Genomic DNA, 11,582 nt, shown 5'->3' on the forward strand with positions numbered 1-11,582 from the left:
AAAAAGAGACTAACTTCTTGTTCCAATGAGAAAATGTTAACATACACTGTATCTCCCTCTGCCTCTGCAGCCACACTGTTCCCCTTAGACATCTCCTCTGTGAAAAAGGACCATGCATTTTTGGACCAGGATTCATTGAAGTCGCTGTGCAGGTTAGCATTCCCTTTGATGAACTGGCATTCTTACAGGAAAGTATGCCTGCATCTGAGTCTAGGTCTCATGTGCACTGTAATTCTAGTGTGTGTGTGTGTGCGCGCGTGTGTGTGTGTGTGTGTGTTAGATACTGTAGAGCATATTTGCATGTGTGTTTGTATTATATGCAGTTATACAGTATGAAATTGCTGATCAAATGCGCAAAAACACTTCAGAGACTCTGTGCCTTTTGGTTGGTTTTCCAATGGACTCCATTTGCAGAAGTAGAATGTACTTCTGTAGAGTGTCATGTGGAGTGTGTAAAGAGAAAAAGAGGTTGCGCTTCAAAAAGAGGTTGCGCTTCAACAAAATAGCTCTTCAAGTGGAGTGTGTATATGTGTGTATGTGTTTCTATTATGCTGTTTTACAGTAACCATGATAGAATTGCTAATCAAATGCACAAAAACACTTCAGCTCAGAAACTCGATGCCCTCTGGTTGGTTTTCCAATGGACTCCATTTTTACGCCTGCGCGTCACGTGATGTACCCTCGCGTAACGTCCATGACTGATCTGAATCAGCAGTCTAGACCATAGACCATGGAGATTCGCTCTGCGCTGGTGTCTATAGACTGCTGATTCAGATCAGTCGTGGACGTTACGACGCGAGGGTCCATACTGTAGCCACGTCTTCCACAGCAGAACCCCCCCCACCCCGCCAGTCGTGGCAACGCCGCGTGACATCATCTAGAGAGGTGTCCCTTGCGCTAGAGCAAACGGAATATATATCACACATAAACACAAAACTGCTTTCCTAGATCAGTCAATCTTGTATTAACCAGGATATTCGGCGGAATTTTTTCTTTTCTTCCCATAGACATATTGAGCTCTAACGTCCGCAAATTGATGTAGTGAGTGACAACTGGCAATATAACGCTTCCTATTCGACTCTCACACAGTGAAGCCAACCAAAGCCAGGGCTGGCCCATCCATTAGGTAATAATAGCCAATCACCTAGATGTGATTGGCTATTATTATGTGCTCCCCCCTGACCCTTTTAGTCAATAACATTGGTTCTAAAAGTCCTAGAGTCATGAAACTGGTTTGTAGACAACACAAAATTCAGACAATGGCAGTAGGTATGAGTGAAAATAGCGAACGGGGAGATTTTCACACTGAGATATTACTGCTCCCATAATGACCCATGTATTTATTTGGACGACCATTGTCTCTTTTAAATACAAAGTGCACTCTCACGCTGGCCTTTCCAATCCATAATGTTCAGGGTGCCGTGGTCCTCATTCCGCAATATGTGCTTTTTACTAAGCAGAAATGCAAACAAACCGGTGAAAATATTGGATAGCTTTCTAACAACTTACTGTAAATTACTGTTTTATGTACTGTATGTAAACACAAAGTCAAGCTTTTCATAAGTAAAGTTTGTCTCTAAAATAAAATTACTACGGGTTATGATAAATGTACTTAATTTACCAGTAATGACTTGAGAACAGTATGTCTTATGTAGTAAGCATTAAGGTTGAAACTGATGATGATGAATTCCATTGCGGTAATAAGGAGCTCAGCTGTCCCTGTCTATTTGTGTATTTCCATATCGGTTGAAACCATGTACTGTACTGCTGGGGTCAAGTAAGACCGGCGCCCTCCAGTGTCCAAATATTCTGCAGCAAATGTGCATTAAGCATTGATTTGTGAAAGTAGTCCAAGCTTGCCGAATCATGTCATCCCATTTGGCAGAGCTTTGATCAATAAACCTGAGTGCCAGTGTAGCATCTGTATCATAGATTCAGCTGACGTTCTGGTGGCGGAGTTGACGTGGTGTGAAATTCACTCCCAGTATGAAGTGCTGTATAAATAGAGCAGCCCGGGCCTAGGGCCTGCATGTGATGTTGCTCTGGATGTGTGAATTCTGTGCCAAATATAAACAATGTATTTTTATTTTGATCCCTTAAAATACTTGTTTGAGCTTGCTTGAATTCCAACTCAGGGGAACGTGGCACGTTGGCTATAAGCTTTAAGCTGTTTGTATAAGTTCTCACTTTTAATGTTGTACCCCAAATAACACCCTGAAAAAGAGGCTTACTGTAAGTGTGAGAACAGACTAGTCTGGGAATCAAACCAGGGGTGTGTGTCGCTGAAACATGTACAGTCATGTAGACATTATCACCGTATTGTCAGTAGTATTCTCGACTGCATATTCTACACATTATCTTGCCCGCTTTTGTTTGGATCATCAATGGTTCTGCAGTCAGTAGTTGCTTTTAGATCGGTATTGTTCAGATAGGTTTAGGTTATTTCTGTGACATGCGGGGCGGCTGTGGCTCAGTGGTAGAGCGGGTCATCCAATGAACCTATGGTCAGTACAGTATATTCTCTCTTTGTGGTTGACTGTTTCATTGGACGTTGTTTTTTATTGATTCAGTCTTTCTTCTTCATGTAGGAGGCTATCGACCCTAAACAAGTGTGCCTCCATGCGGCTGGAGGTCCACTTTCAATGCAAACAGGTGTGTGGACCAGAAATGATCATGAACCATGTCTTCATTATTCCTGTATTCTTCATAATGTCATGATGTCTGTCTTAATTTGTATTTATCAACTTTTCACTCCAAAGTCCTTAAGGTGAATCGTTGTCCATTAATAACTGCGATGCAAACTTTTGGCTTTGATCTTCCCTCATGATTTAGAGCGAAGACTCTGAAGAAGATGACCTCTGCGCCATCAGTGACCGCTGGGCTTTCCAGCGAGAGAGCAAGACCTGGTCGCGGCTGCGGAACCTCTCCCCACACGTCTCCCCCAGCGTGGAGGTCCTCTCCTCCGCCATGCTGCCCATGCGAGCGTCGGCCAGCAGCGAGAGCATCTTGAGTGACTTCAGCAACCTGGAGGTGACGTCTGACAGCAGCAGCAGCAGCAGCCTGAGCGTGGAGAGCGCCAGGGGCACCACATCCAGCTGGGGGACCCCCCCCTCTGGCCAGGCCGCCACAGCGGAACCCTTCACCCTCACCTCACACGAGTCCCACTCTCCCATCAAATCCACCCTGAGCAGGGAGGAACCGCCCGCCTCTCCCAAAGACCAGGTTACTGTTAGCAGAGAGAAGGCCAAGAGGTGTTCCAAGGCTTTTCTGAGGAAGATTGAGTCTTTTAAGAGGAAGGACAGAGAGAAGGGTGCAGACAAAGTGACTGGCCTTAGTGTGCCACCCTACAGCTTGCAGTGCACACCCAATGAGAGCCTCCCTGGTTTAAAAAATCACAGTACAGACAATAGCCGGGTCAATTACAGCAAAAAAGCCTATACCATCTGTCGCACAACAGCTCGCAGGCCCCCAGTTGAGGAGAGGGTGAAAGCAAAGACCAGTTGGCTCTACCTGGAGGACTACGACCTTGGGTGTAAGGACGTCAAGCCTGTGAATAAGAGGATCGGATATAGAAATGGCCCAGAGGATTGTCTGGTTCACCTGCCCATGGACCACAAGCCAGGAACCTTCCCCAAATCCCTGTCAATCGAGAGCCTGTGTCCCACCACTGCCTCCCATGAGCTGAGTGGATGGCAGTTGGAAGACTCCACTGTCTCCATGGGCAGCAGTCACGAGTCCCAGGACTTCTCCATGTTCCCAGGGAGGAGGAACTCGTGCAGCTCCACTGGGAGCGTCTACGACAACGTTCCGGAGGCAGGTGGCAGTTCAGACGAGCTCTTCAGCTGCGGTGGAGAAAAGGTATTCGAGCACCTGGATGACATCCTCCAACACGTCCATGGCCTCCAACAGAACATAGACCAGTGGTCCAAGAAGGTGTGTCAAGAGCTCAGTGACAGGCATGAGGAGGATGATACGGATGAAACCAGAGAAACGACTTTCTCCTCCAGCCTCCATTTTGAGGAGCGTTCTATATCAGACGTAGGCACGACGGCCAGTGACTATGACAGCACAGGAAACTCCTTGAATGAAGTGGAGGAAGTTGAAACCAGAGAGCGAAGGGACTCGGGCGTTGGTGCTTCCTTGACGAGGCCAAGCAGGTATAAATGTATTATGTTAATAAGAAGTCTATACCTTGGTCTCATCTTCCACAGGAAAACATACTGACATGGCAGACTGACTTCAAAAAAACACATTGATAGGTTCTGCCATCTTTTGCGTACCTTAACAGTGCTCACAGCACAACCATGTATCCCGTCCCGGCATTCACCTTCATTCATCAAGTGTTCCTCCTGTCCCCTCCAGAAAGCTACGGTGGCACAGTTTCCAGAACTCTCACAGGCCCAGTCTAACCTCAGCATCTCAGGAGATCAACCGCCAGTCAGCCGCTCAGCTCAACCTCCTGCAGAAGTTCTCCTTGCTCAGATTGACGGCCATCATGGAGAAGTACTGTGATCTCAATAAACACGGCTGGAGCTGGTGAGTGCAGGGCGCTCAGATGCTGTATATTGACTAAGAGGAAAGTGCACATAAGTGCTCACTTGCAGTAATACTGCCTCTTTGTTCTACGTTTGAACATCATTCAGTCATGCTTTGAATGAGCAATTTTCCTGAAGTGCATACTGTACTTTTTTCACTGCAAATGCTGTATTGATGGTAATGTTGGATTAGACAGTTCAAAATTGCCTTGAGACAGCCTTTTTAAGAAGTCACGAATGTACTGTATGGTGATACTGTAGAATATAAAATATATTTCATTGAAGAGGGCAATCATATTCAAATTGTACTTGAATGAAAATGATGAATTCCTCTTTTCTCCCCAGAATGATTCATTTTTTAACCTTAACAAAGAAAGATCATGATTGTGTCGTTTATCTGAGTGAAATCACCAGCAAAGTTTTCCGCAAACTTTTTTGTCCCCCTCTCTCTCTCAAAAGCCCTGACCTGATTTGGCATCAGATAAAATACAGTAGTCTCTTCCAATATAGCTTATAGTCAAAATCTGAACAAGAGGACATCTCCATGGTCTGAAGGGGATAATTTGGTTTTAAGCCTGGCCTCATACAATAGTCAAGACAAGACGTTAGGTTTAGAACGTCTGTATTGTCTTTCCATCAGATTTGGCATGTGGAAACGGGTAGTCACGAAACAACATTATTTTGTTCTAAAACTAAAACCACCTCAGTTACAACCCCTTCTCCTCATCTCAGGTCCATTCCTAAGTTTATGAAGAGGAGCAAAGCCCCTGACTACAGAGACAAGCAGGTGTTTGGTGTCCCTCCCATCATCAACGTCCAGAGAAGTGGACAGCCCCTGCCACAGAGCATCCAGCAGGCCATGCGCTACCTCCGCAGCCAGTGTCTTGGACAGGTGGGGGAATTGTACCACTCTCACCCTCTCAAAAGGATCAAGCTGTTCAGTCTCTCTCTCTCTCTCTAATGGACCATGTTTGAAGGTCATGTTAATATTAACCATTGTGTGCCTTTGGTTCTGTGTTTTTCTCAAGGAATTTTTGCATGTGGTATAACAAATAAAGTAATATCTAAAGATATACAGTATCTTCTAAATGCTGTATTAAAGGACAACAAGGAATGCTAGACACATAAGTATAATATACACAAATAATGAGCAATGTCTTTCCCACCAATGCTTATCTAGGTTGGCATTTTCCGTAAGTCAGGGGTGAAGTCTCGGATCCAGGCTCTACGACAGCGGAATGAAAATTCCCCAGACCATGTGAACTACCAGGGCCAATCCGCGTACGATGTGGCCGACCTGCTGAAACAGTACTTCCGAGACCTGCCCGAGCCCGTCCTCACCACTAAGCTCACAGAGACCTTTCTACAGATCTATCAGTGTAAGTGGCTCCAAGTCTCTCTACCTCCAAGCTCTTCAGGGCTCTTTTGCAGAGAGGCTGAATCATAGTGCTTTTCCACCTCTTCAAAATGCAAAACATAAACTAGACAAGAGTATCATCTCATTGAAAGGAAAGATAATATGGTGGATCATTTATCATAGAAGGCACAATCTGGTTCTTATGTTCTCAGTGTTGAAACAACTCTCCCAAGCTTTGCCCTGTGGTAGAATTCTGATTATTATCCACCAGTATAACCCGGAGAGAGCTCACTCGAAGGGATTTAAGATCCTCCCCTGTACGTTCATATTTCAAATTCCCATTACCAAGTACATTTTGCTTTGCACACAAATAAACTATGCCTGGTGTCTCAGGAACGTATACAGTATAATCTTTTCAATTTAAGAACCTGTCTAACTTTCTAAATCCACAGAGTTCAGAGCTTTAGAGTTAGTAGCTTTTTTGCTGCTTGCTCTAAATGTTAGGATCCTCATAGGCTAGTATCGGTATTAGGTGCATTGTGGGTACAATTATCATTAGCTATAGTCATTATATTCACAACATGGATCAGATGATTCTTATTTAGGTAGTTTGATCATGTTGTATAGTACGGATCACAATAGAGTATGGCTATTATGTTTTCCAATCGTGACATAGTTATGCTGTTAGATGGGTAGTCTATGAAGGTGAGCCAGACAGTGCAGAGCAGCTCTTGTCTACTTCTGTGACTGACATTGAGGCATGCGGAGAGAGGCTCGCCCTTGTGGCCTAAGGAGTCTCTCTGATTGGCTCGGACGCACGCAGCCCAGCTCTCACTGCCCGACATTGCACTTTCAGCAATGACGTCACGAGAAGCGAATGCAACACAATGGTCATGAATAACATATCTACACCGAATCCTTTAATTTATCTGGAAATGGTCAGACATGTAAAAAAGCTTGTGAGTCAACAGGATGATGGGCTTGACGCACGGGCGAATGAAACACAATGTTCATAAGGAGTGTGGACATGTGCTCAGAGGCAGACGAGGTCTGTGGGCGGCAAGTTCCGAGTAGAAACGATACACATACAGGCCCTGAAAGGTCTCATAGTGTAAAACCACCAGTTTGAATATTGTTAACCTACTCCTCACAGAACCCGAGATACGAGTATCGAACCAGTTGGATGTGGTGCCCCTGGCCGAATGAATCGGGAAATTCCTGATTGAATGGCGGTCAATGGGCAGTTGTCAGTGCTTATAATGACATGAATCGATTCCAAACTGCTCATAACAAAGCTAGCTGTAGGCCGAGAGGAACATAAAGACGTCAACCTCTTGACATTTTGGTTGATTTTATTGACCGCTACAGTAGATCGACTAGAAGACGACCAATTTCATTCAACAACTACTGTAGCACATGATAACGACATGCATCACGGGTGGGGGACGACAGGTTCACCGTGCACCTCTTTCTCTCTGGCTGGACATCCGGCGTTCCCAGGTGTTCCCAAGGAGCAGCGCCTGCAGGCGGCCCAGGCCGCCGTCGTCCTGCTGCCAGACGAGAACCGGGAGGTTCTGCAGACCCTGCTCTACTTTCTCAGCGACATCGCCTCGGCTGAGGAGAACCAGATGACCGCTGGGAATCTGGCAGTGTGCCTGGCTCCGTCCATCCTCCACCTCAACGTGTCCAAGAAGGAGGGCACATCCCCCAGGTGTGCTAGGTCTATAGAGCTGCTCTAGAAGCTATTGGTCTGTTTTAGCCGTTTGCTTGCACCTACAGTACAGTATTGAAATGGATGTGAAATGTAGGGCCATAATAATATATTTTGGTTTCTAAGAGAAATGTGTCAAATAATTCCGTAAGGGATGGGTTGTCTAGGATGACTTGACACGGATAAAAAAACGTTAATTCATTCATATACTGGATTAGCCTAGTGTGGAGCTGCCTCAAGCACACTACTCAAGTAGACAGTCACATATATAAGCAACATGGCAGAGATGGACTGTTCCCTCACTGAAAGGCTGCACGTTAACAAACTTGTGTCATAATGGAGGGGAGATATGAAATGCGCTCTACAAATAAAGTTTGATTTGATTTGATTTCACCCTGCTGCAGGCTGATCAACAGGAGAGGAGCCGCCGTCAAACCAGACCACAAGGACCTGAGTGAGAACATGGCCGCCACTCAGGGCCTCAGTCATATGATTGTGGAGTGCAAGAAATTATTCCAGGTATGAAATGCTAATGTGCACAGAAAACATGTGACGTATTCAGGTCATTGCACCGTTTAACATTGGCGTCTGTCAAAATCATTTGGTTTATCATTAGTGTTACTCTAGTTGACAGTAGTTATTTTTGAATTGATTAAATACACATTTTCAAGAAACACATTTTTAGAGAAAATGGCACTGTGGACATGGCCTATATATATTTTCTATTTTCTATTTATATAAATATTTACTACTATTGCAGGTGTGCTTTCCTATCATTAAATCTAAAAATAAATGAATGTTCCACTTATTTGGTGCTTCAGATCCCTCATGAGATGATGCTACAATCAAGGAACTCCTATGTAGCGGCAGATGCTCAGCCCCTTCCTCTCCACGGTCTGGGGATCAACCTGAAAGGCGAGCCTGTGGATTACCAGGCCTACCTGGAGGACAACATCCACATTCTGCTCAGGGAGGCCACGGAGAAGAGCAAAGGATGGCACAGCGCACCAGGCCCAGAAAACACAGAATTATCATATAAGAAGGTACTGCTAATAGAAGACTAGATAATAACACTAAATCGAGGTAACATTAGATAGATAGAGAGAAAGAGAGATAGATACGTAGATGGATGGATAGATAGATAGATAGATAGATAGATAGATAGATGATGAATGTCTTGTTAAAGCCATACCACGCAACCCCTTTTGATTGATTGATTTGATGATGATGATGATGATTAATCATGAGCTCACCGTTCTCTGCAGGTGGGGGACGGCCATCCCATTCGTTTGTGGAAAGTCACCGCAGAAATCGAGGCCCCGCCCCAAACAGTGTTGCATCGAGTTTTACGCGAGCGCCACCTGTGGGACGATGACCTGCTCCACAGCCGTGTAATCGAGGCGCTGGAGAACAGCACGGAGGTGTATCACTATGTGACCGACAGCATGGCCCCCCATCCCCGCAGAGACTTCGTGGTGCTGAGGTAGGGTCACCGTGGTTACCCGGTATCTGACAATTGCCTTGATCGATTCCCATGTGGGTGCATGTGTGTAGAGGCAGAACTAATACTGATTATTCTAATATCCACTGTTTCCCCTATAGCGCTGAATCAAGGCGTTTTCTGAAATTTCATGTCCAGGGTGTTGTTTTCAACTTTATCTGGGGCATAAATCATTTAAACCAGTATTGACCGCAACGATGGGCTTGCTAATTCTGATTTAGGAGGTGGTGCAGTGATCTGCCCCGAGGCCTGTGTCTGTTGGTGTCCTCTTCAGTCGACCATGACGATGTCCATCTGGAGGCCGGTCTTCGGGCCGTGCTGCTCACCTCCCGTATCCTCATTGAGCCGACCGGGACGGGCCGGTCCCGACTGACCCACTACTGCAGAGCTGACCTCAGGTAGACATCGGCGATTGTTATTATCTAAACTCTTATTTAAATGCTCTTTGAGGGTTATTGAAGATGTGTTCCAGTCCCTTGAATGTGTGTAACTGAAACAGGATCCAACATGTGAACTTATTCCTGTCATTTTCAGGGGTCGATCGCCCGAGTGGTACAATAAGGTGTTTGGACATCTCTGTGCAGTGGAGGTTGCTAAGATACGGGGCTCCTTTCCTGTGTTCTCTGCCAGGGGAACTGAGACCAAGTTCTGAAACAGACCACGGACCCCATCAGGGCTTCACCTCAGAGAGACTGAGCCATCAGGACTACATCTGACTGACAGCCAGTCTACAATGTTGTCATCACAGTGGGCTCTCACTCAGAATGCACTGATACCTGATGAAGAGCCACTGGTGACATGATTTTATAATATATATTCTGGATCAAGGAAGTACCCTTACACAAAGAATTTACAGAAAGGAAAAAAAAAAAACAGTCTCGAGTACATTATCATATCATCGCTGTCAGGTGAAAACCTCATAACTCGAGATTGTCGTTTTTAAAATTCAGTTCAGACTGACCTTTAAAATCTCTGAATATCTCATGGGTCTAGGACCAATGAAATGTATTCAAAAAGTTGTAAAAAAAGTGATTTTATGTTCAAAGACAGAGAAATTGGAATGTTCTTTTTCAGGATCCTGAAAACTTGCCATTTTGGAGATGAGGCTTTCATCCGACAGCAACAATATTAGCGCTTCAACCGATTGATGCTTGTCCACTGACAACCAATAAGAAACAGAGAGCCTAACGGAATGTGAGGACAATCGTTTTAACAGCTTTATTTATACTACTTACATACTGTATAATGACACACATACTCTAAGTGCTGCTGTGGAATATGCAATGCCATGGAATATTTTTCAAGCAGCTTTTCACAACAACTCAGGAGAGCTCAATAGCTGCCATTATTGTTGAACGTTATGCCTTGTTTCCTCATGTTAAATCCAGAGATAATATATTTTGATAGTGTAACTAGATGTGTCTCAAACTTGAGAATGGCACCTTAACCTGTGATTTCAGCGTCCAGTCTGAGTGTGGTTAATGCAATCATAAGTATTAGAGTCAATGTTTGTTCAAGGCACCTTTGTGGGTTGTTTTCTGTCTTTAAACCATGTGCATGTTCTGTTCTTGCTTCAGCTGTTCATCTGTTTTGCTGCAGTGCTTATCACTACTCTATTGTGCTTCTTTGCTATACAGTCTGAACCATTACCAGTAAGAACAAATGTACAATGGTCTGGACAATTTATTCTGTCTCCCTATTTGCCTTCGTTCTGTTTGTGACCTACTTTCCTTTAAACATCCTCACAAATGATTTAGCCAGTAAATGAGGTTAAATTAGAGGCTACCTCCAGTGAGATGATGGAAACAGAACTATTTGTAAAGATTGAAAAATACATTTGACAGACGCCATGTATAATAGCATGATCCACAATGGACATCCTGTGGTTGAAGCCGTGAATTTGTAGAGTATCCTGTTACAATTCAATTCATGTGTCTTTACAGTATTAGTATGTTTGAATTTCTTTGTAATCAATGTATTATTTATGTCTAATTAAGTCATAAAGATGTGACAAGTTGTAAGTAACAAGTGTCTGTGATGATTATAACTGTATTTTTCAATTGGGCATTACGTGTATGTACAGGAATGATGCAAAGGGTGGCAGTGCAATGACTTTCCTTGACTGATCTTTCCTCATGTTTCACTACAAACTACACTACACTACAACTACATAATTTGTCCTGCCATAAAATTACTAATGCAATGAGCATAAAGATAGGCAGTGGTAAGTTGTATATATTTGTTAAATGCAGTGTAATTAGCCTTTGTATAACACCGGGCGATTGTACTTAATTGAAAAAGTTGTAATTTTCTTGTGTAACTCATATGTTGGTGCTCTTGATTTACTACCTATTTGTATCCCCTCACTGTACACAGAGTAGAAATATCAATAAAAGTTTTTTTTTATGATTGGGAGTCAGTGGACTGTGTTATGTTAGGTCATCTCGTTTTTTCCCCACCTGATGTCAATTTCTTTGT

At 44.1% G+C, this 11,582-nt stretch overlaps 1 protein-coding gene across 3 annotated transcripts in view; it reads left to right on the top strand.

Moving 5' to 3' along the window:
• stard8 (StAR related lipid transfer domain containing 8) overlaps positions 1-11,508 on the top strand; it is a 29,907-nt gene extending 18,399 nt beyond the window's left edge. For all 3 annotated transcript variants that reach the window (XM_084449767.1, XM_084449766.1, XM_084449768.1), the window contains 12 exons: positions 71-152; positions 2,589-2,652; positions 2,833-4,157; positions 4,363-4,536; positions 5,268-5,427; positions 5,716-5,914; positions 7,393-7,603; positions 8,008-8,122; positions 8,425-8,646; positions 8,869-9,086; positions 9,326-9,502; positions 9,639-11,508. In XM_084449767.1, the coding sequence (XP_084305893.1) occupies positions 71-152; positions 2,589-2,652; positions 2,833-4,157; positions 4,363-4,536; positions 5,268-5,427; positions 5,716-5,914; positions 7,393-7,603; positions 8,008-8,122; positions 8,425-8,646; positions 8,869-9,086; positions 9,326-9,502; positions 9,639-9,756 (3,065 nt within the window). In that variant the 3' untranslated portion in view covers positions 9,757-11,508. The remainder of the gene's footprint in view (positions 1-70; positions 153-2,588; positions 2,653-2,832; positions 4,158-4,362; positions 4,537-5,267; positions 5,428-5,715; positions 5,915-7,392; positions 7,604-8,007; positions 8,123-8,424; positions 8,647-8,868; positions 9,087-9,325; positions 9,503-9,638) is intronic.
• The last annotated feature ends 74 nt before the right edge of the window (positions 11,509-11,582 follow it).

The sequence above is a fragment of the Borostomias antarcticus genome (assembly GCF_949987555.1).
Source record: "Borostomias antarcticus genome assembly, chromosome: 15".
NCBI classification, from domain to species: domain Eukaryota; kingdom Metazoa; phylum Chordata; class Actinopteri; order Stomiiformes; family Stomiidae; genus Borostomias; species Borostomias antarcticus.